The 24,979-nt window shown below is 37.1% G+C and overlaps 3 protein-coding genes and 2 pseudogenes across 4 annotated transcripts; 3 read left to right on the top strand and 2 right to left on the bottom strand.

Annotated features, from left to right (window-relative positions):
• Nucleotides 1-3,944: 3,944 nt before the first annotated feature.
• On the bottom strand, nucleotides 3,945-9,605 carry LOC121049142. Its single transcript, XM_040505714.1, has 7 exons — nucleotides 9,506-9,605; nucleotides 5,156-5,617; nucleotides 4,853-5,065; nucleotides 4,695-4,754; nucleotides 4,463-4,576; nucleotides 3,991-4,345; nucleotides 3,945-3,949 (listed from the first exon to the last, which is right to left on the bottom strand). The coding sequence occupies exons 2-7, from the start codon at nucleotides 5,612-5,614 to the stop codon at nucleotides 3,945-3,947; spliced, it is 1,206 nt and encodes a 401-aa protein (XP_040361648.1). The 5' UTR covers nucleotides 5,615-5,617; nucleotides 9,506-9,605.
• On the bottom strand, nucleotides 7,724-9,250 carry LOC112163795. The gene has a single exon (XM_024300055.1). The coding sequence runs from the start codon at nucleotides 9,248-9,250 to the stop codon at nucleotides 7,724-7,726; it is 1,527 nt and encodes a 508-aa protein (XP_024155823.1).
• A 4,451-nt stretch (nucleotides 9,606-14,056) lies between the features above and the next one.
• On the top strand, nucleotides 14,057-17,996 carry LOC121050880 (ribosomal protein S14, mitochondrial-like). 2 transcript variants are annotated; one of them, XR_005804273.1, is made up of 3 exons: nucleotides 14,057-14,449; nucleotides 17,268-17,409; nucleotides 17,557-17,996. XR_005804273.1 is itself a non-coding variant. In XM_040512287.1 (2 exons), exon 1 carries the CDS (start codon nucleotides 14,120-14,122, stop codon nucleotides 14,429-14,431), a length of 312 nt encoding a protein of 103 aa, XP_040368221.1. In that variant the 5' UTR covers nucleotides 14,057-14,119; the 3' UTR covers nucleotides 14,432-14,449; nucleotides 17,268-17,605. The 2 variants fall into 2 exon arrangements, 1 of the variants encoding a protein (XP_040368221.1); XM_040512287.1 differs by having other exon boundaries at nucleotides 17,268-17,605.
• A 2,994-nt stretch (nucleotides 17,997-20,990) lies between these two features.
• LOC112191422 overlaps nucleotides 20,991-24,979 on the top strand; it is a 78,981-nt pseudogene continuing 74,992 nt past the window's right edge.
• On the top strand, nucleotides 21,099-24,113 carry LOC112191430 (annotated as a pseudogene).

Here is a 24,979-nt window from a genome sequence, read left to right as displayed (position 1 = left end):
CCTCATCAAAAAGCCCGCAGATCAAGTGGGCCGATGGAGGCTCACCGGCCCTGAGGGCTAAAAGCCCGGCCCGGCCCGGCCCGTTAAAAAGCCCGCCTCAGTGGGTAGTGGGCCTGCCCGCAAAAAGCCCGCAAAAACCTGGCCCGACCCGTAGGCCCGGCCCGCCAAAGGCCCGCTAGGCCCGACTCGTAAAAGCCCGCTAGGCCCGACCCGTAAAAGCCCGTAAAATATTATATATATATATATATGTGTGTGTGTGTGTGTTTGTGTTTATATATATATATATGTAGATATGTGTGTGTGTTTATAAATATATATATATATATATAACACATATATATAAATATATAGATATAGATATAGATATATATATATGTGTGTGTGTGTGTGTGTGTGTTTATATATATGTGTGTGTTATATATATATATATAACACACGCACATATATATATATATATATATATATATATAGATATATATATATATATATATATATGTGTGTGTGTGTGTGGAAATTCTTATACTTTTATATAAAATATGTGCTAATGTGCATATATATATTCTACATATCGGTTGACCAATCCGATCGGATTCGAAAATATGGTGAAATTGGCTAAATTTTTTACCACACTCATAATTTATTGTAATAAACTCATCCAACGGTCAGTTTCTCATTTTCTTTGAATTGCCTATATGTAGCTCTTTGGAGTGTATGATGTATAAATATAGATTTATAAAAAATTAGTGTCTTTAAAAATTTATTTATCAATAAATTAGTATCTATATATAAATATAGATTTTTTTGGGTACAATATAGTTATATAGATATTTTATCTTTGGTTGTACACTACGTCAATAGACGACAGTTTTGGACTGTCGTCTGATCAGTCTGGGCGCTGTTGTTAAAGCCTGTGCCGTCTGATGGGGTGGTCAGACAACAGCACAGAACTGTCATGTGAAGAAATATAGTACAAGAGCAGATGTCTACATACCTGTTGTCTGAATACCAGAAAAGACAATTGTAGATTACTAATGCTGTTGTGGGATGTAAATTAAGTCAGCAGAAGATGAAGATCGGTAACTTGTGAGAACTAGTCAGACAACATTTCTTTTAGAAAATGTGTTGTCTCTATGACTCTTCAACATCTAGGGGTAGGTTTTATCTGTTGAGTGGATTAGATTGACACAACCTATTTTTGGTAAAGTTGTTGTCTGTTAATGTATTACAATTCATCATTTTCGAATATAACTATTGTCTGGTTAGTAGTGGAACAATAGCTTGTTAGCCCTTTTACTCCTTAAAGTGTGTTTCCAACAATGCTATTTATGAAAAGATGTAGTGGTTAATGAAGTCAGACAATAACTTGGTTACAACTTTGTTCTATTCTTTGTTGTCTTCCTTTACTTCAGACAACAGAATATGTAACTTTGTAGTTGTGTTTCTTAAAGTTGGACAACTAAACTTAGTTCAGTGATATTGTAGTTAGGTTTTACACACAACAGTTTTTTCATTTCAATTTCATTACGTCCAGTCATTAGACAATAGTTTTTTTTTTTTTTTCTTAGAATTGAATTGTCTGAGATAGCCTCATAAGACATGCATTTTGGACATTCCATCTAACAAGAAAAACCAATTGATCAAAACATCCACAAACACATCCAACATTGGATTCCAAAAGCTAGCTTTCCATTGATTCTAAAACATACAAATTCCTTCAGCTGTATTCATATCCCAACAGTAACACAGCACCTTGCCTATATATACCTTAAGGCTAAAAACATAAAGGCCATGATCATGAACTTGTCCATATATGTGTCCAATGTGCGCACATTAACCATATTTGCCTAAAGGCCAAAAAACATGATCTACCTAGGGTACTGCAGTCAAAATACCAAAACATTATCCCTCCATTTACCAACCATATAGCTATGCATGATACTTCAAGACAAACTTTGCCCACTCTGACCTCACATCATCAAGATCCTTTTGGGTGTAAACCAATTCCGATCGCCGCTGCCACTGAAACAAATAGAATAGCAGAATCTCAACATCACAACCATTCATGCAGCAAGAAGAAAATGGAGTTACAATGCAGTCCAGGCTAAAATTTCAGGCTTCACCTTTGATGCAAATTCTAGATTCTTATCCGCAACTATTTCCTTCATGTACCGCATGATGAATATGCCACAATCCTTGTCACCTTGCTGCACCGGAATTCCCTAAAAACATAACGTTACAACAACTTAGTTTGTGCTAACCATCATATGTATATATACCAAGTACAAATTCTGAATCTACAATTGAATACTAGCTAGACATACCCCCATGTTATGCCACACTATAGATTTCCGGCCACATCTATCCATCTGAGCATTGTAAATTTTGATTCCACTTCAACAATAAAACAAAAGACAACAACCAGCTTTAATCAATCGATGGCAAACAAATTAACAACCACATATATCATCATTCCATCATTTTATCAAAATCAGAGACACTCTAAACTTACTTCTCCACAACTGTCTGCCATTCTCCACCAACTAGTCGACGCCTTAGTGGATCCATGAAGTAGATTGTTTCTTCCTCTGGGTTGACAACATTCAACATCCAATGCTTACTTAAAAATTTAAACCAAAAAATTATGTCAAATCCAGTTTTTGTATTATATATAGACATACTACATTTAAAAGACCATTCAAGTAAGTAGATAAGTTAAAGATAACTCACTCACCCTGCATTATACGGCAACATAAAAATCTGGCCTTTCTTTGCATTTTTGAACCTATTTGCCAGTTGACGCGATCTTTCTGTTGCACTTCCACACGCAAGTGCTCCAATTTGTGCAGGGTCTACAAAGCCAACCATGTCTGCCATCTTTGATTTCTTCAAGACTTCATGCAAGTAGCTGTAGAAGCACACATCGTTAATATATATTTGCAATTGAGTAGAGTACAATACAATTATAAACTAATAATATGTTATGAATGGCTAATTATTTTTTTTTTATCAACTTACAGAATATACATGGAGATCACTCCACCAGATAGTTCAGACATGGTACACAATGCATAAATGTCTCCCTTAAACAAATAATGCTTCCTGTTGATGCCAAAAACTTTATCTTCCATCTGAAAGGACATTGTCCTCCCATTTGCCAAATTGTCTCTAGCCCACAACCACAAGCATTTCAACGGTGCAGGGTAATCTTTTGGCAGTTTCTTCAAGTCGAGATCCTCATCTTCATCCTCCTCTACTGGCCTTTTCCTTTTCTTCAGACCCTTAACAGACTTAGGCCGTTGTTTCTACATGAAAGTAGTTTCAATTATTACTAAATACCATATACTTTAACATGCATGCTTCAATTTCAAATCTAGTTACTTTACCTTCTCTGTATGGGGAGGGGGTTGAACTATGAGGTCTCTTGGCCAAGCAATGTAAGTTCCAACAGCATCCTTAACAGTAACTATCTCATCAGCGACTGGGAATGGAAGCTTAGCTTCGGGATCAAGTGGACGCAAAATCGACACTCGCACATTCCCTTCTCCCAAAGGAGCACCATGAATTGTCTGGTTGGCGCACGCAGCGTCGACTTCAACAATGGTTGCAATGGCAACAATATTGTTGATGTCACCTACAGCCAATTTGCACTCTAAGTCCTTGAGTTCCTGTTTTATGAAAAAACACATTTTCCAATACAAATCAAGAAATCAACAGATCAGATTTACGGCAAAAATCATATGCATGAAAAATAAGTAATTTACATCTTCATACTCTAATAGTGCTTATATACCTGTTGTGTGACTTCCACCAACTGAATAGCCTTTTCTTCAACCTCTATAGCCACTGGTTCTTCCACCGGCAGCTTCACAATATTTTCTTCTTGTACTTTCTCCTGAACTTCAACCTCTAACTCCAAACGCTTCTTCGCGCTGACAACAAGGTCTTCAGCCTTTTGGAGAGGACACTTCTCCCGCAAATTGGAGCAGCTACCTTGTCCAGAACCAAGGTCCTTGGTAACATGACCCGCCGGAGGCGACTCAATGGGAAGGGCTCTCCCATCTAATTTTGCTTCCAATCTCATTATCGTGTCAGCCCAATGTGCTCTTTCTCGTGCCACAATTTTCTCTGCCTCCTCTTCTATAAGTTTCTTGCAGCCTTCCTTAATCCTCTCTTCAACAGTCTTCCTTTTGTTCCTAGGCAGTTTGAAATACGTAGCAGGCTTGACATAACCTCCCACACCACGTACTCTGCCATGGTGCTCAGCATTTCCTAGAGCCTTTGTCAATACATCATCGGTGCCGCATGTTGTCACCTCACCGTCACTCACTTGCTTCCTCAACTTGTCCTAAATCAAAAAATAATTTTCAATATAAATCAGTGACGTTTTGACCTTTGTATATTTAGTAATATAGTTGTAAAAGATGGCTTCAATAAACTAAAACAAGTATACCAGTTTACTTACTATTGCTGCAACCTTCTGCTCTAGCTCACCATCTTTGAAGTTTCCATGTTTATCCTGTCGTGCCTTTATCCACATTGTTGCACGGTCCAGCTCTGAATCTTCTAGAGACTCAGACTAGAATATCGCATCAATATAAGTAACCAAAATAACCATAAAACAATTTAGCATGTAAGACAAATAGAGCATCAATCTCTGCTCACCAGTTCAACCTCCAGATTTGCATATCCCTTGCGCGAATGCGATGAGGGTACTTGTTCTTAGCCCTCTTTTTCTTCTGCACCTCGTGCAATATCTATAAACCGCAGAAATAAGAACATTCATCAATGTCTTTGGTTCCAACATGAGTAGTAATAATTTAACCAAGTGCCAGAAAATATTAAAATACACGACCTGAAACTCTTCAGACAAGCGATCAGCAACAAATATGTCCCAATGAGCCTTCTCAATGAAGTTGTAGTCAGCTGGGGGATACTCTAACAGTTCAGGTTCATCCTTATGTGGGATGATGTACTGTGTACTCAGCTTGCTCTTGAATTCTCTCCACTTCTGTGAAGCTGAAGCTAGGACCATTCTCCTTGCCTCCGGGGGTATCTCAAATGCCATCTAAAGAAATGATATTATTCAAATTAAAACCATATATGAACATGAAGTTGTATTTACATTAATAAACAAAAGAAAGGAGAATTTGAATACCTCAACACACTGCCAAATTTTATTTTTACGATCTTTTGGCACTTGCTTCCAACTAGGTCTCCAAATAGGTGCCTTGGTACGTGCTAGTACCCCGATATATGACTGCATCTCCTTGGCTGCAGCACCATAAGCCGCCCCCTTCTGGTTAAACAAGACTTTCTGCTTAATTCCAAGAATTTTTCGTCGCACAATCCTATGCATTGTTACACAGCCGCGCTTCAGCAACTTTAAGCCGGTTGGAAAGGGGCTGGTGGCCTTCGAGGATTTGCCCTTCTTCTTGGTCAATGTCTTGTTCACCTTCAGTGACGTTATTGCTTTCTTTGGGGATGTATTATTTTCAGAAGCATTTGATAGACCAGATTTTGCTGCTACTGGTGCAGACCTCGCTCTTGTAGCTCTCAATGCCTTAAGAATATTTTCTTTTGCTCTTGAGGTAGCCAATGTCTTTGAAGGAGCCATAACCTACAACCAAAAAGACATAGGTTAGCTAAACATAAATAAGGCAGATTGAAGCATGGTAAAGTAAAATAAAACAAAGATTCAGAATTGTTATCTAAGGCAAAATTGCAAGTGATTAAACATATAATGCACTAATATACTTTAAGCAAAGGTAAACATCAAGTAATAACATAGATTCACATTGCAAATGAAATGAAGAATCACAAAGGTTTAAATCTGAATTGAAATAAGTACAACGATCAAAATAATGGTAAACAACCCTAAACTATGACTTCACACTCATCATTCCATCCATATTCCTTCATCCCCATCACGCATATAATTGCTGTTTTGTTCACCAGTGCCTTCAGTAGTATCAATAGGTGGCATGGTTACATCAAAGTGCTCCTGCTGAAGTTCAATGACTCCCACCTCTTCATCATCACGACCATGGTAATCCCTATCCGGACATCTTAAAACCACTGACCAATTGGCGTTAAGAGGGTCAGATATGTAGCAGACTTGCTTCACATCTGTCCCTAACACAAAAGGATCGTTGAAATGACCTAACTTATTCAAGTTTACTAACGTAAATCCCAAGTCATCTATCTTAATGCCCTTATCGATATCAACCCAATCACAATGAAAGACAGGTACCCTAAAGCTATGATAGTCTAATTCCCATATATCTCTAATGACTCCATAAAAATTTGTGTCATCATATTTAGGGTTCTTATCCTTTGCACTAGAGACTAGCATGGCATTGGCAAACAATGAAACCCCACTGCATTGCACTGCGCGGACATCATCGCGATCCTTGGTGGTGAAGTTAACCCCATTTATCGTGTATGCACAGAATGAAGGTACTTCTGGATTAGGACCATCAGCAATCCACCTTAACTTTTCTGATACATTGTTATCGTCATGAACAAGTTCAGATGCAACCTGCATTTCCAAATTTGTAATTATGAAAATAGGTACAAATATATATACCAAATCAAGGAGCTGAAATAAACAATCATATACCTTGTCTTGTATCCATTTCACAAATGTTTTATTCTGCTTCTCCTTTAGCCATTTCTCATTTTTTTGGAAGTTTGGAAAAACACGTTTCAACATTTCCAAATGTTCGCTACAAAAAAAGAGGGAAAATGTCTTAAGTTCAGTAAAAAAAATTACAATATTTATACATAAGCAAAATAGATTTACAAAAACATGGAAGTTCACTTACTCAAAATACGGCCTTGCTTCATCCGTATTCTGCAACACACACAGATGTGCTAGCTGGAACTCCTTCTGACCAGGATTAATCATTGTGGCGCCTGATAAAGGTCTGCATGAATCCTCAAAGGTGCCGCTTGTTGGTAGTCCAACAGTAGCTCCTTCTAGATCACGTTCTGCCAAAAACTCCACTGCTTCTTCAGCGATGTATGCCTCAGCAATGCAACCTTCTGGAAATGTACGGTTTCTAACATAACCCTTCAAAGTCTTCATGTACCTTTCAAATGGATACATCCATCTAAAGAAAACGGGCCCGCAGAGCTCAACTTCTCTAACAAGATGGACCGAAAGATGAATCATAATATCGAAGAAGGAAGGTGGGAAGAATTTTTCAAGCTCACAAACTGTTTCAATAAGGTCAGCTTGCATTTTTTTTAGCTTCTCAACATCGATGACTTTACTGCAAATCCCCTTGAAGAAAAGACAGAATCTGATGATGGCATACCTAACAGGTTTATTTAATACAGAGCGAATTGCAATGGGGAGTAAGTCATGGAGCACTATATGGCAATCATGCGATTTCATGCCAATAAGCCGAAGATCATCCATAGACACTAAACTCTTCACTTGTGAACACAATCGGTCAGCTAGCTTCATTCCGAAAAAAGAAGTGCAAACTATTTTTTTTTCTTCTAACATCAGATTCCAGCTTGCCAAGGGTAACTTCTGCTTTTTTTTGCCTGTTTCAGGCTTCAAACCAGTCCTTATACCCATTGCCACTATATCTAATCGAGCAGCCACCCCATCTTTTGTTTTTCCAGGAATGTTCAGCAATGTACCAATTATTGCTTCGCACACATTCTTCTCGATGTGCATGACATCAAGATTATGTCGAACTGGAAGAAACTTCTAGTACTCAAGTTGGAAAAAAACTGATTTCTTCTTCCAGCAAGGTCTGTTCTGATCTTCAACACCCTTATATGGAGGATGAGTGTGGTTTTTACCAAAAGGTCTGGTTAAACCTTCTACTCTTTTCAACACCTCCTCTCCACTTAATGGAACAGGAGCGGGGTCAACTTCTTCAGTGTTATCAAAAGCTGTTGCCTGTCTTCGATAAGGATGGTGATGTGGTAAGAATCTTCGATGCCACTGATACGACATCTTCTTACCATGACCCAGCCTATGAGGTTTGGTATGCTCAAGACAAATAGGACACGCATTGTATCCTTTCACAATGTTGCCTGACAGGTTCCCATAAGCAGGGAAGTCATTGATCGTCCAGAAGAGTACTGCTCTCAGTTTAAAGTACTCTTTCCTATAACAGTCATATACCTCTTCAACCCCATCCCACAAAATCTTCAAATCATCTATCAATGGCTGGAGGTAGACATCAATATCATTTCCAGGTTGTTTAGGTCCCGAGATTAACAAAGTGAGCATCATATACTTCCTCTTCATGCAAAGCCATGGAGGAAGATTGTAGCTCACTAATATGACAGGCCAGCAAGAGTATCTACTAGAAAGAGAACTGTGGGGATTGAAACCGTCAGAGGATAGCGCTAGCCTTAGATTCCTAGGCTCTGACCTAAAAGCAAGCCACTTATCATCCACTAACTTCCAACTAGGGGAATCAGCCGGATGCCTCATTTTATCATCCTTCACTCGCTCATCAGCATGCCAAGTCAAAGCTTTAGCTGTTTGTGTCGACTGAAACATCTTCCGAAACCTAGATATAGGTGGAAAATACCACAACACCTTACCTGGAACCCCTACTTTCTCTACATTATTCTTTCCCTTCTTCCACCTAGATATACCACAAATAGGGCAGCTTGCCGCATCCATATGATTATCCCTATATAATATGCAGTCATTAGGGCATGCATGTATCTTTTGGTAATCCATCCCTAACGCACACAACGTCTTTTTGGCCTCATAAAAAGAACCTGGTACTTCATTACCTTCTGGAAGCAAGATTCCAATCAGTATTAACATGTCTGAATAGCAAGCATCACTCAACCCATGCTTTGCTTTCAGATTATAAGTTTTAACAAGTCCATTCAACTTGGTAAAACGGGTACAACCAGGGTAAAGAGGTTTATCACCATCTTCGACAAACCTTAAAAACTCATTAGAGTCTTCTGAAAACTCTTCATCATCAGACCCCCCTATACCTATGTCATTCTGTTCCTTCTCTACAGTTTCAGAATGCCATTCACTTTCTGATTTTTCCCCATGCCATATCCATTTTGTATAAGTTTTATCAATCCCAAACTCCACTAAATGATCTTTGACTACACTAGCCTTCCAATGTTTGCTGTGCGCACAGTTCATACAAGGACAACATAATCTATTAACATCACAACCATTCTCTAATGCAAACATAAGCATTTCTTCAACACCTAGCTCAAAGGTTCGCGATCTTCTATCAGCATGCATCCATGATTTATCCATCTTACAATCAAAAACAAAACAACTTAGAAAGAATTCCTAGAAAGTAATCATCATACTTTTCCTACATTTTCATCACATCACATGTAATTGTATACAATATGCAGGTAATAGAATCACATTACAGTACACTTAGGCAGCAAAGCAATCATCTCAAGTATACAGTTCAACAAACATCAACTAAAATTATAAACCTATATGCATTCACTAGTACAGAATAAGACAAAGCTTAGAAATACTCACTTGAACTGTTTATCTCAGCTAGTTTTGTCACAGCAATACTCTTGTACTCCTCCCCCGGCCTTGCTCAGTGCATTTGCCGAGATTTCTTTTCAATCACGTAATTTCCCTATCATATTACTTACAAGTGTTAAATTTTCACAACCATTGTCATCGAAATTATCAACAAACAAGAGCATATAGACTTGTATAAATTTAACATGGGAGCATGAACAAGTATATTAAGTAAATGGGGAGCATCCACAAGTCTACTAGAAAGAAGGGGAAATAATAGTATTGGGATGACAAACGGCAGAGAAAAAATCCACAAGGCTAGCATCACAGTTTCACCAATGTAACCATGTTCAACATCTCAAAAAATGTCTTCAGATTCTTGAATTATATCTCATAAGGTCAAACCAATATTGACACAATGATCAATGTTTGTCTTGTTTAATGATTAATAATCACGAAGTTAGATGATCAACTAGACATTATAGTTTTGTAAAATGGCAATAAGCAAGTGAAGAAGTATCTCAGATAAAATGATAAGTTAAGAGATAGAACAATATACCTGACTGAGAAGCTCTTAATATGTAGCAGACTCACTCCAGTTAAAGATGGAAAGGAAGCTTAACAACTGTAAGTTTTGGAAAAAGTAAACAAGCTTAACAATTGCCAGATGGCCAGATATAATACCAATAAGGAATATGATATTTGCAGAAGATTTTGAATAAACAAGTAAAAGAAAGAAAGAATGCATCTTTGAAAAATAACGTGCAAAGGAAATCTATGCAAATTGAGAAACACAAGTTCATTTGATTGGCGAATATAAGGAACTAGAGTTCACAAAAATATCAGCAAACACCCAATTCGAAATTAACAGCAAACTGGGTACCCAATTTCCCTTGTATATGAAATCCCCAATCCCCAAATCCAAGTAATCCAGAAAATGAAATACCCAAAAACTGATTTCAATACGAAACTACCCTAATCCCCAAATCCAAGTAATCCAGAAAATCAAATACCCAAAAATCGATTTCAATACGAAACCTAATCCCCAATTCCAATTGAACCCCGAAACCCTAACACACCTTATAAACCCAATCGTACCTAGCTTAAAAGAGGGAGCGGTCTATCTTCAAGAACCTCCATAGCAATAGTATGCAAGTTGAAAGCTCCAGTGAGATGGATTGAGGGAGTTTGCTTGAAAGCTTCGACAGTGAGAGAGCGTGAGACAGTGAGAGTTGAGGATTGAATGAGAGAGATGGCTGAGTGAGAGGTGTGAGGGGTGAGAGCGTCGGTGAGTGTGATTTTGAGAGAAAGAGAAAGCTGAGAGTGATTTTGAGAGAGAGAGAGAGAGAGAGAGAGCGCAAGAGCTGATGAGGGGGCGTGGGTTTTCTCGAATGAAATTTGGCTAATTAAGTATTGTTGAAGTCAACTAGCTAGGGCAGAATAAATGATGAAGCCCTTGCACTTAGACAACATAAAATTAAAGTTTATTGTCTGAAACATATTCATACAACATACACAATAAAACTGTTGTCTGAACTTAAAACAATCAGACAACATATAATTACATCTTATTGTTTTAAATGAAGTCACACAACAGACACACCAAAACAGTTGTCTAAACTAAAAAAATCAGACAACATCAAATTTAGAGAATTGTGTGAATGCAAATCACACAATATCAATGTATTAACTATTGTCTGAGTAATTTTAATCAGACAACATCAATCTTCAACCATTGTCTGAACTCAAGTGGCACAACATCAGAGCAATAACTCTTGTCTGAAAGTAGTCAGTTGGACAATAGCAATGTTTAATTATGTTGTGCCTTGACGAAACGGGGACAACATCACACTTACCCAACAAGAAGTATTGTCTGATGCTATCAAACACAATAGAATTAATCTTGCTGTCGTCCCATATAATCAGACGACAGTTAAAAATTTCGCAGTTGTCTGAATCATGTTGTCTGATGCCACTATTGACGTAGTGGTATTTGATCATTATCCATTGAATTTGTCATGCCCCTGATTTTACACACATGAAAATCGATATATATAATCTCATAATTATACATGCGTGAACGTTCAGTCATCAATACAAAATACCTGAAATCTTTTTCCCCTTAACTTACATACATCACACATATTGATGCCCTGAACCCTCAAAGTTAATATACACTCGCTCCATAGAGTTATATATTACACAAGCTTACGTATTAAATTGACAACAACAACATAAAACGTAAATGCTCCTCAGAGCGCACTACAAGCGGAAGTCTTAATAACGGTAAGGTCACAAAATTGGCTTCCTACCGTAAAGCTGCTAGTTCGCTGCCTCAGTTTTCAGCCCCGATTTCCTAACCTACAGGATTAACCCCTACACTGTTTGAATAGTATACCGGGTTGTCACACAACAAACCCGGTAAGCTTTTGCAAGCCCGTATGAGTAACTCAAACCACACACAACTCACGCCAATCACGAGAATAACTCAAACAAATCAATAAACAAAGCACGAGATAAATTCACACGTTTAAATCAATAAACAAAGCACGAGATAAACTCACACGTTTAAATCAATAAACAAGCACGAGATAAACTCACACGAATCACGTTTAAATCAATAAACAAAGCACGAGATAAACTCACACGTTTAAATCAATAAACAAGCACGAGATAAACTCACACGAATCACGTTTAAATCAATAAACAAAGCACGAGATAAACTCACACGTTTAAATCAATAAACAAGCACGGCGGACAGACTAGAGCTCTAACTGATCGTATTCACTAACCCGGCCAAAGGCGTGAAGTCCCGATTTTCCCACCCACGATCCTCAACTCGTAAGTCTTTGGACCCGCGGTATAAATACCAAAACATTAAAGAAGTCACAGTGGACTCAAAATGTTACACGAATCGAAAATGAAAGATTCCCCGTAATTGATCCCTATCAATTACTCCCGTAGCTACCAAAAATCTTTAAGAGCTATATGAATGCTATACCACTTTTCACCATGAATGTCGACAAAGTATATTATTGGTCAAATTGGAAAGAGGCAATTCCAATGAAATTGAATATTTGAAACGTGATGAAATACTTGGACCTTTAACCCTACATGGTACAAAAAGGTATTTATCAAAAGTAAATATAAATCACTATGACACAATGTCTATTTATAGAGACATGAGATTATGAATATCTTCCCTTATATGAATGACAATTTTCTATAAGTACAGTGTTACATATAACTGTTATGTTGATGAGAGATTTATGGCACTTTGTCATCGTATATTATGAAGACATATTGCTAAAAGCAAAGTCTCAAAAGCAAAGTGTCATAATAAGTGTATTTCTTGTCAAATCCTTAAGGGATTCAAATACATCAATGATTTAAATGCAAGTCCATGAAAAGTTGAAAGAGCGTGAAGCTCACTCATGGAATCAAAGAGTCTAAAGCTAGCTCATATGTACTCATTTCGTTTTAGTCAACGAGATCTACATTGCCTTAATGAGTACTATGACGAGACTACTATCGAATTCGAATTATGATTATAATGTTGCAACATATTCTAACTTTCGCAAAGTTATGAATTATTTAGTGCTCTTGAAGAGCTTATGAGACATATCAATACACAAAGATATTGATGTGTATGGCTAAGTATGCCATGATGATTTTTCAATGTTTTAAACTATACAAAGATAAATGTATCAATTTTTTTATATTGTCTAGCTTTGTTAGTATTGCTTTAACTTTGCAGGTATGAAAATTTATGATGAGCCCCTATATGCAAAGCACACATGGTCTCACTTCAGTGATAGACACATCAAACCACTATACATGGCACATGTAGCTTATTGCATACATAATTAAGTCTTGCAACAATCATTGGGAGATTTTCATCAGGAGGAGAATCCGGAAGTATACTACGTAAGACATATGGGCGTTGTGCTCTTTTTGTTCTTAGACCAGGGTTATTTTTGTCCCACTGAGTTTTTGTTACCTGGCAAGGTTTTTAACGAGGCAACAATAAGCGCGTCCAATACCATCATTCATTAGTGGACATCCAAGGGGGAGTGTTGTAAATATTATTATCTATATGGCTGTCCACGAAAATACTCATTAGTTGTGTACTTTGATGTAAACCCTACCTCTATTTAAAGGAGGTTAATGAGACTGAATGAGGACACTTCTACTTCCTCCCTACTATTCTCTCTCAATATTCTCTCTACTTTATAACATTATTGACGTTATGTATTAAAAGGGTGTCGAATTTTAAAATCATTTTCCATTTTGAAATTTTAGAAACTAAATTTACAAATGGCGCATTTGTCGTGTACCATCCAGAGGCGATCGGCTGAGGAGATCACTTCAAATCTACTGGTGGCGATGGGATCAGTGGCTGGGGTAATTGGAAATGTGGGCCTTGGTGGTTTCATAAGTTTTGGGCCCGAGTGTTTATCTCCGTTTTAACCTCTATGGGCTTAGTATCTGTTTTACCTTTTACGGGCTTAGTTTCTACCTCCTTTTAACTTTTGGGTATTGTAATGCTGGGTTTGGTGCTCGTAAAACTCAAAATTGTACACCGCAAAAGTGTGAGAGTGAGGGAATCCAGTAAAACCCAAAATGTCAGTTTGCCGAGAAAACGCCAACATCCGAGACAACCACCGGCGGTTGCTGGCCGAGAAATTCGAGCTCCGGCGGAACCTGTACAAGGCGCTGTGCAAAGACACGAGCCTCCCCGACGAGTTGCGTGAGGAAAACCGGTACAAGCTCTCCAAGCTTCCTCGAAACAGCTCCTTCACTCGAATCAGGAACCGCTGCATCTTCTCCGGCCGAGGCCGCTCCGTCTACGAGACCTTCCGTATGTCTCGTATCGTCTTCCGCGCTCTCGCCTCCAAGGGCATGCTCAACGGCGTCAAGAAAGCGTCCTGGTAGTCCGTCCTCCCCAAAACGGTGCGTATTGTCTGCTGGTTTTGCGATTCTTTGTTTGTTTGATTCTCAGGAAATGACAACCTTCATCTATGTTGAAATGATAAGGATTAGTGTTGTAGAGAGTTGTACAACTTTGATGAACTGGCAATTTCAACTGTGTTGGATAGTTCTTAGAGAGTTCGAGTGTAGAAATTTAAAGAGTAATTACAGTGGTACTTTTTTAGTGAGGGAAGTTAAGGAGCTATTGCTAATGGTGAAATTTAATTTTTCTTTGAATTGCTAGGTCGATTCAGCTATAGTTTAAGCTGGCTATTTTGTTTTGTTTTGAAAATTTGTTACATTGTATTATAGTATTAGATGAGCGAGTCAATCATAGAGAACCCTGTCCTGTCCGTAGACTCTGTGAAGATGATTGCTTTATGATCTTGTCTCCTTCAAGTTTTCTCGAAAGGTATGTTCTGAGAACGGTATAGGTAAGTGTCTGCATAATGGAATTCTTTTTGTAGACTATGATGTCAGCTTGTATTTCAGTCACTGGGGATGCTGTAGTGGAAGTGACTTTCTTTTTGCATCACTGTCTTGGAGGTTTATGGTGTTACCTATTCATACACTTCACTGTCCCTATAGTGTTCATGTCTTGTAAACTTCTCCAAAAAAAAAATTATGGACCTGCCTTTTCTATTTATCTTTTCTCTCTGTCTTTAGTTCTGATATGGTTCCATTGTTTAGGCTTCATTTCTCTGCTTGTGCAACAGGTTCTTAGATTCTCTTTCTGACTTGGGCTTGTGGCATTTGTTGTCCCTCTTCTTTATTCTGTTTCATAGATGAGTTTTGGCCAAGTTCAACAATAGTCTAAATTGGGGTAGGAGTAGACAAAACATTTTCTGTGGCCTTGGTTTAAGTTGGCATTCACTTGGAATGGTTTGACTTGCTTGTATAGAGATACATGTCGATAGTATACTGATATGAGTATCAATTATATTTTGGTTTCATATGTAATGATTTTTGATTGATCTAGCTATTTGACTAGCCTTGGCTAGTGAACGGCTTTCAACACGCTTGAACTCGTATTATTTCAGAAGAATAGTGTTTAAATAGCCATCAATTTTATAAGAACCAAACAACTGTAAATATCAGTTATAAATATCAGAGTGATACTGTATATTACTATATTACTATTTTTGGAGCTCTTTAGTAATAATTTCTGTTATGTGAAGTTTTGCTAGTAGAGATATATGTCATGGACAGGGTTGATATGATTGTTTTGGGACAGTTAATAGAAATAATAACGTTTTACTGTAAGTTAAAATAAACAAGTTGAGGTTGCTGCCACATTGTGGGGTTCCGTAAAGAGGTGTAAGTATTGAAAAACTGATTGATATATCAGTTGTACTCGAACAATGAAACTCAGATGTGAATCTAAGGAAAGTGTAAGGACTTATATGAGGTTCGGGCCCTGAATATCCTAGAGAACTAAAAGTCTTATTAATGGCTAATTCCCAAGTTACTCTTATATCATTGTTTTAGTGGGATTTGCAAATACTTTTGAGCGGTGACTATTCTTGTTTTTGAAAGAATTCTCACATGGAAATTTTTTTTTGCAAATTGTTGTTGCAATGTTGGTACTGTTGCATGTGATGTTTACAATAGTTGGAGATCGAAGAGGAAGAAATGGTCTGAGTTTGTAATTGTTATTTGATATCATGCCCTTCTTGTTTTTGTACATGAATTGCCATATCATTCTACTTGGCTTAATAAGATGGTTACATATGAATTGGTTTTCGATGACGGAGACTTTAGAAACCAACAAAAGCACAAGCTTAGCTTGGAACTTTGGGGTAGTGGATTAATTGGATGTTGAAAAGGATGTCAAAATATTTTATGTTAAGCAGTTGGCTGGCCAATTTACTCACTATACTGCTCTTATACATTTGTGCAGACAGTGTAATGGGTTTGGCCTGCAATGTATGCTCTCTGAAAAGATATATATATATATATATATATATATATATCTGTTTTTTGTGCGCGCGCGGTGGGTGTCTGTGTGTGTGTGTGGATTGATATGTTAAAATGACATCGTAGTAGCTCTAGATTGTGTTAGAACAAGGACAAACTTGAATATGATGCCTCAGTAATTTGTTGAGTTGTGGGGTTTATTAATCAAGTCCTAGTTATAGGTAATTGTTTTGGCAGTGCTTAATTACTGATGCATAATCAAGATCAGAGCATTTGCATATGTTCATGATGAGAGAATGATATTTTACAATAAATAGGACTGCAAAGATGACTTGTAGTGATACTGTATATAATTGTCAAGGTTGTGGTATGCAACCCAATATGAGACAATTAGTGGGCCACCAAGGTTCACTGTTGTGAAATTTCGAGTTTTTATGGACGTAGAGTTTTGATAACCAGCATCTTTTGTTTTCTAAGGAAATCTTATTATTGTGATTCCAGGTAAAATTCATAGATTTGTCACTACAAAACTAATTTTAGAATGAAATGAAATGAAAAACTAAATTAGTTGTGATGAGAAATTCGACGAAGTTTCTGTTGAGTATATTTCATGGATACGTTAAATTGGTTATTGGAGTTTATTTAGTCAATTCTCGGGTCAGATGTGACAAGCACGGTAGTTCTTATTCATCAGAACTAAATTCTTTATACAAGATTTTTCTGTTGGCTCACCATTCAGTAACCATGCCTTTTCCCCCTGTTACTAGGGGTTTTATGTACTTGGGAGTTGATGTCATTTAGGTTTTTAAGGATTTTCAATGAGCTTATCTTTTGACTAATGATAGTAAAGTATTTTCTTACCTTTGCCCATGTGCCGTTGCAGGTTCTGGCTGCGGAAGTTAGCAAGACATTTGTTGCTGTGCTATCTTTTCTAGTTCTTGAGAAGTTTGGTTCTGGTTTCCAGACGTGGTGGTGGATTTGTGTTGACTGCTAGGTCTGGCAATTTAGCTTAGTTTCTGTTTGGGGTATGTCTCGTGGTCCATTTTACTTGATAAAGAATTTTTCTGTTCATTTGCTGAAAGATGGGAGTAATTCCAATTGTACAATTCATAGTTAGTGAATCATTAAGGGTTGTTTTGATCCATATGTTTTGAATCCTTTTTGCATTGCAGGCCTGTCAATCATCTTTTGCTTCACATCCATATGTGATGAACTTAATTATATACATCTTAAGTATCTGTTTTTTTCCTTTAACTTGAGGAACTAGGTTCTGCTCATTGGGCCCTTTCCAATACATAGTTACGAAACTCTTAACACCAAGACTGTACACATTCTTTAACACCAAAACTCTGCCAATATCTCCACTCGTACTTACTTGAGCTTCGCTGATACAAGAAACCGAATCAATTTGTTTGGCTTCATGCATACCGAGGCAAGTGTTTGAAAGATAATCTCAGTGAAAAATCGTACTGCTCGGGATGAGTCATCGATACGGATCTTGATGGTAACAAGAACCATGCCAAAGCTTACCAGATACAAGAGAGCTGTGCAGGTTATTGATGCTCACCACAAGCTTGAGAGAACGAATTTTGCCGACATGCTTCCTGAAGAAACTCTAGCAGAACTAGCTCCTAGAGAGACTTTTATTTTATTTTATTTATTTATTTTTATTATTTATTATTTATTATTTATTATTTTATCACATCAATAACTCATATACAATAACTAGTCTTCCGCATTGCATATGAGTTATGGAAGTTCGACTCACGATCTTGCACTTACAAATGAGAGACGAAATGATATGCAGAGACAAAAAATTCTAAAGTCTAATCTAAAGTTACAAATTAATTAATAATTGATATATTTTTTTAAATTTTATTAATTTTTAAACAATAAAGGTGAGAACTTATAGATTGAAGCGTAGTTACAAAAATGACTCACCTTCAAAAGGAATGACAAAAATAGTTACAAGATGTGCATTGAAACTAGAAAGTTACCAAAACAAAGACCTTTCATAAACTGATTTGCATTTTCTTGCCACCCCATACCTTAAGTAGATGGTTTGTTTACAGTACATCACTGTATCGATACATTAAGTAAATTACTTTCATTTAGAGGTAGATTGAATCTATGCATTAATAGGCTAGTTTGCTGAATTTTATATCACTTAGTCTACCATTTTATCGAATTAAGTATACTTAATGTATCAATAGATGATATAAATACGGTGAGAACTAATTTCAAAAATTAAGCATTTTGAAAACCAATAACAAGAAACGAACCAAAAATTTTGAGGATATGGAAGAGGAATTGCTCCAAATTGGGGTAAAAGTGTGGGGCCTTCAACATACTGTCAAAAAACTAATCAAATGTTGTTGTTATATGGAAGAGGGAAAGAAATTGAAAGACTTCAACAGGGAGAGAAGATAGAAGAAAAGAGGGATTCCTTCTCCATTTCCTGTTTCACTCTTCAAACAAATATCACCCGCCGGATACTAAAAGGTGAACCCTATTTCATTATCTGCTATTAAAAACCCCCTAATCGTTTAGTTGCAGATGCTAAATTACATTGAAGGTCTTTCGTGTGTGAATTTCGATCTTAGTTGTGTATGTGATTACTGTTTGTTCAGATGAAGTTTTTGATCTTAATTATCTAATATCATCAATTACTGTTTGTGTTTTCATGTTTCGTTTTGGTCTAATCTGCAGTTTCTAAAGGCTTTTGATTGAATCAAATTGTACCGAAAAGTTCAATTCAGAAGGAGACTGGGTTGCTTTTCTGTGTTGGCCACCATTTCCAATTCCATATTCAAATTAAACAAAGTAAGAAAATCCGAATAGAAAGCTTCAAGGGAAATTAGTATAATTTTCACGGTGATTTCAATACATGATAGGTTTTCTATTAGTATCTGCTTGTGAGAGACTTCAGACGGCCTTGTCTCTGCTGAGTCGTGTTCTCAATGTTCACACTTGCTGAAAATGAAGCGCAAGAAATGGTCAGAGCTTGAAGAACAGACCCTTCTCACAAAGTATTCTGAGCTTCTCAGCTCTGGAGCTCTAGCCAAGCTTAAAACCCGTGAGAAAAAATTCAAGCCCATAGCGGACCATGTTAACTTAGTGCACAACCTTGACGACCCTGTAACCTTCCCTTTCAAATGGTCCTGGCGCGACGTGTCAATCATGGTCCAAAACATGCGCCACCAGTACCAGGGAGTCAAGCAGAAGATCCGGGTCTCCAAGGACGAGTTCAACTGGAAGGATGGTGAAAATCACTAGGAGAATTTCTTGAAGTACAAGGAAGTGTTTGGTGATGTGGAGCTTGATGGTAAGGGCAAGAGGTTGTGTGAAAATGATTACTTTGATGTTTTTGATTAGGGTTTGGTATTGATTACTGAAGTTGGTGAGATTGGGGGTGAAAGGGAAATTGGGGACATGGGAATGGCTCAAAAAAGGAAATTGAGTAAGGTTGGATTGCATAGGAGGTTGGATTGCATAGGAAATTGATGAGTGCTCAGGTGTTGGACTTGCAGAATATGGTTGTGAAGAGGGAAGAGGGGAGGGGAGAGAGGGAGTGTAGGAGAGAGAAAGGTGAGGCTGAGAGAGAGGAAAGGAGGAAAGAAGTTGAGTTTAGGAGAGAGAAGAGGAGGAATGAGCAGGAGGACTTGTTAGAAGATAGAGAATTGGAGTTGCAAGAGAGGGAGGTCATGTGGACAAGAAGGGAGTTTGAGAAACGGTTGAGGTTACAGGGGGAGTTTGATGAGGAGCGTCGGAGGAGGATGAGGATGGAGGAGAGGAGGGAGGAGGAGGAGTTGGAGTGACGGGAGAGGATGGTAGGTTTGCAAATTCAGCATGAGAAGCAAATGATGCAAATGCATGCTGAGGCATGCCAGAACCAAATGCAGATTCTTGGGGTCATGGCTAGGTTTGTTTGTCAATTTTTTGGGTCAATGAGTGATGGCCTTGGAAGTGGTTTAGGGACTCTGCCACCCCAAATTTTGCAGAATTTGCAGCATCCAGGCGGACTGGGTGACAATGGGAAGCCGGATTCCAATTCGCCTTCTTAGTCCTCTAGACTGTAATTCGAACCCTTTGCTACATAGTATATATACTTTAATTATGGATCTAGTGAATTTTAGGCAGTTGATTTTTATTGTATTCAATATGTTTGTACTATGATGATTGAGAACAATAACTTTTCAAAGCTATACTAGCAGTGACTACTCTCAAGTCTGGAATGATGGATAAGTGTTTCTTGTGTCAATCAGAATATCATATTTCTACAACTTTTAAAGAGTTATTTCTATCTGGATATTTTTGTTTTGTTATTTTATTGTGTTTCTGTATGATGTTAGTTTGGCTTGAACTATGCTTAGCTAATGCATTGCACGTTCATACGCTTTTGTTCTAGAAGGAATCAAGTCTCCTTATGAGTGACAATCTCTTATACTGTTTCATCCATTTAGTTAACCATACAATGTTAATTCTTTACTACCCAATAAAGAGAAGGTGTTTTTATTTGTTACTTGTACTCTGTGCATGTTGGTTATTTGAAATGTTATGGCATCCAATGTTATTATGGCACTAAAGGGCTGTTTTGCCATAATTTTGGATGCTTATTCTGGATGGGGTTTGATATTATGAAATGATTTCAGTCAGGGATATAAAAGTATTTCACATGATAGAAATCATTCAGATGTTGAAGTATTACCAATGGCAGTAATGTTTCTGACTATCATTATCCTTGTACATTCAATTCTCATTCTATAATTTGTGCTATGTAATGTACTTTTTTTTAAAATGTATTTTCTGTCTTTTCTACCAGCGTCTTCATCGGTTTCTCATCATTCAGTACTGAGGATCACACAACCCTTTGGTAAGTCAATTGTCTTTCTCTTTATTTCTTTTATCTTTTGATTATCTGTTCCAGCTCCTGTAGTTACCTGCTTGGAATTTCCTCCTATAAAATTTGTTTTCGTGTTTGTTACAGGATATAGAATTTGAGTATTGCACGATTTAAAGCTTGCTTTTATCTTTGAATATTCTTTTCTCTTTGTTTTTCAATTTTATTTTTCTAGTAATTTATTTTTGTTGTAATAATAGTGATGTTAGGGTTATATTTATCATAGTTTTCAAAGTATGGTTGCTTACTGTTATAGTTACCCGGGTTGTAGACTTAGTTAAGATGGTCTCAATAGCTTTAAGGTTTATAATTGATTTTCACAACTGATTACTTAAGAAAGTTGTGCCTCATTGTTTAGGCTTGATTTGAAAAAAAACTATAGTCCCTTAAATAGCTGTTCTTAAGACCTAAAGGCCTGTAGCTGTTGAATGCTTCCTTTTAAGGTACTTCTGATGAAGAATACAAGTGGAAGACCTCTAGGGTTTATCCAAAGCCTCATAAGAAAGGTTTTAAGCCTGAAGACCTGGTTTGGGAGTTTGTAGATGGTGATGGACGTTGGGTTCTGGTTCTAGCTTGGTTTGGGAAAGTTTAATAATGGCCAACACTTTTAGGATTTCTTCTTAATGCAGAATAGGAAGGTTCTCTATTATTTGGATTTTATTAGGATTATTTTATTCTAGTTTTTCTGAATTATCTTAGCCTCCTTTATAGAGGCCGTGTGATCTTTGCAGTTCAGATTTGAAGATTGTTATAATTAAAAGTTTTTGCTTCTCTCCAGGTTTGTGTGATGCAACATAACCTAGGTGTGATGCGAGAACCCGACTGGTGTTATGTTAGATAATGAAAAGCTTTAGAATTGAGATAAATTTTGCTCATCATTGTTTCCCATGATCTTTTTTGACTGAATGTTGAATAAATTATATGATTTTTTCTGTTTCTGGCCAGAAACTTAATCATATGCAAGGTTATGTACCATATTTACTAATTCTAAGTCATGTACTCATTTTGAGACCATAAGCTGATTGGTAATATTCCTGGGATAGTTTTATGCTTGTGGTCATGTCGATGGAGGATGATGATAATGTGGTGGATGCTTGATGATGAAACTAAATCTGCACACTGAAGAAATGTAAAGAATAAAAGAAGGGGGATTAGGCCTTTGTCCAAAAGTTTTGCCTCTTTGTTTTGGTCATGAAATTTTTTGCCTTCTACTCTTGCCCTTTGCAGTGCAAGTGCTCTTATTGAGTATATCAAATAAAAATACTTCAGAGATTAGTAATTTTCTCATTGGAATGAATCAAAGGCAGGAAATTTGTTCATCTCTATTAATTGATCTTTCTGAATAGACCATAAGAAGAATGAGGATAGTGGGACTGACGGGTGGGATTTCATCTGGGAAGAGTACTGCCTCAAATCTCTTCAAGGCCCATGACATTCCTGTTGTTGACGCTGATCTTGTGGCTCGTGTAAGTGATGAGCAAAAGCTGAAACATACTAATTTTGACAATTATGGAAAATATGTGAATCAGTTCTCTTTAGCTCTTTCATGGACTGAGTATCTTTGGTTTCAGGACATATTGAAGAAGGGAACTGGTGGATGGAAAAAGGTTGTTTCAGCATTTGGACAGGTGTTGTTTTGCAACCTGATGGAGAAGTTGATAGGCCTAAACTAGGGCAAATCGTATTCTCTAATCCCGAAAAGCGTCAACTTTTGGATCGGTATGTACTTTCTCGCGAATTGCCTAATTTTATTAGGTGATCTCATTTAAAGTATCTCTTTGTAACACTATTAGATGTAAACAACGGCATCGTCCATAGCTATTCTTAATTATACCTGGTTTGGTCAGGCAAATCACACTGTTTTACAGATTTACATAGTCACCATGATCTACTGATTGATTGCTGAAAGTCAGTGGTTTTAATTTTGGTTAATAATTATAACAGGATATTATTATCTTGAGATCACTTTCGAAAATGCCAGAATTGATGTAATAAGCTTTAGGAGGCCAAGGGAAGAAATGTTCCTTATGGTGGTGAAATTATAAAGAGTCAAGTTTTGTAATACTCACCCCAGTTTTGAATTGTGTAGCAAGGGAAAATAAGCAAATTCCCTCTAGTCAAAATAGCCATGGTTTTGTTAGAATTTCCCAAATGCTTTATCAGAGATTATGCATTGGAGTGCCTTGTAATGAAAATTACATGCCCTATTGACTTTAATGTCTATGTCTTATCTTTTTGTAGACTACTGGCTCCTTACATATCATCTGGAATCTTTTGGGAAATTTTGAAGCTATGGTTGAAGGGGTTTAAGGTTATTGTTCTTGATGTCCCTCTATTGTTCGAGGCCAAGATGGACAGATGGACCAAGCGTGTTATTGTTGTATGGGTCGATCCTGAAACACAGCTCCAGAGACTCATGTTGAAGAACAGAACAAGTGAGGATGATGCTCGAAACCGGATAAATGCTCAGGTGTCACTCGATTTAAGGAGGACCATGGCAGACATAGTGATTGATAACACTGGATCACAAGAGGATTTAAAAGACAAGTTTAAAAGTGTGCTAATTGAGGTCACAAAGCCCTTGTCATGGACCGAACTTTGGCTTTCTCGCCAACGCGCTTCATCTGCTCTTGTCTCCGTTATCGTAGGTGTTCTTATGTTCAGAAAAGTTTATAATAATGATAGTAAATTATAGCAACCTTGGAGTTGTACTTGTGGAGATATTGATATAGATCTCCTTGTATTTGGTAGTTGATAATACAAGAACTGAAAGGGTGTTTTTTTGGCAATAATGAAGAATGATTATATGCATTTACAATCTAATATCAATGCAGAAGATCTTCAGTTTCCTAAATTTCTAGGTTATATGATATCAAAGCCTCCCAATCATTTTGCTTCTGCACATCCTGCACGGTTAGTAGCAAAGAGATCCAAGTCTTCAGTTTTTTATTTTTTATGAGAGATCCAAGTCTTTAGTTGGAAGCAATTACTTGGGATCGAGTAAGATGTGTACCTATATATAAATGTGCAGAGACAAAATTTTGAATCTAGAATGAAAAATAGTTATTGTTCGGTTTTATATTAATATGGTGCAACAATTCTGGCTATGAAACACATTCTTGTATGGTAATGGGAAAAAGTAGACTAACAATCCCAATGAGCTTTGTGCTTGGCTGCTTGATGTTTGTCGACACTGAGCACCAAGTGTCTAGACATTCCTAGAAAGCATTGGCCACCTGCAAGTAATATATGACAATTCATATATTCAATCAGGAATCAGTGGAATTTAAGCATATAAACGTTAGGGTAGAATTGTTGCACATTCCATGATTACATAATAACTCTTACTAGCTTAACTTGCATAGGTGTGCACTCTTAACAATTGCTTCTGGTTGAAGTTTGAATTTTTTGCAGGTATAGATTCTCTTGGTCATTTTCCAATTTAGTTCAAATGTTTGTAAACAACTCAGCTCAAAATTTGACTGCCTTAAATTCAAGATTTTACTTGGATTGACTAAAGTTTACCAACGAGGAGAAAAATGTTCTATGTGTTTGATTATGTTTGAAATTAGCGTTCAATTTTGTGGTTCACATCTTAAAGATTTCTATATTGTACCTGCTTATAAAAAGCTGCAAGTCTGTAACTAGTATTGGATCGAAATAAACTATGCACGAGATATAAGAAGCAGGTGGTT

This window comes from Rosa chinensis, chromosome 1 (assembly GCF_002994745.2).
Source record: "Rosa chinensis cultivar Old Blush chromosome 1, RchiOBHm-V2, whole genome shotgun sequence".
Taxonomy (NCBI): Eukaryota; Viridiplantae; Streptophyta; class Magnoliopsida; order Rosales; family Rosaceae; genus Rosa; species Rosa chinensis.
This window is presented reverse-complemented; position numbering and strand designations above follow the sequence as displayed.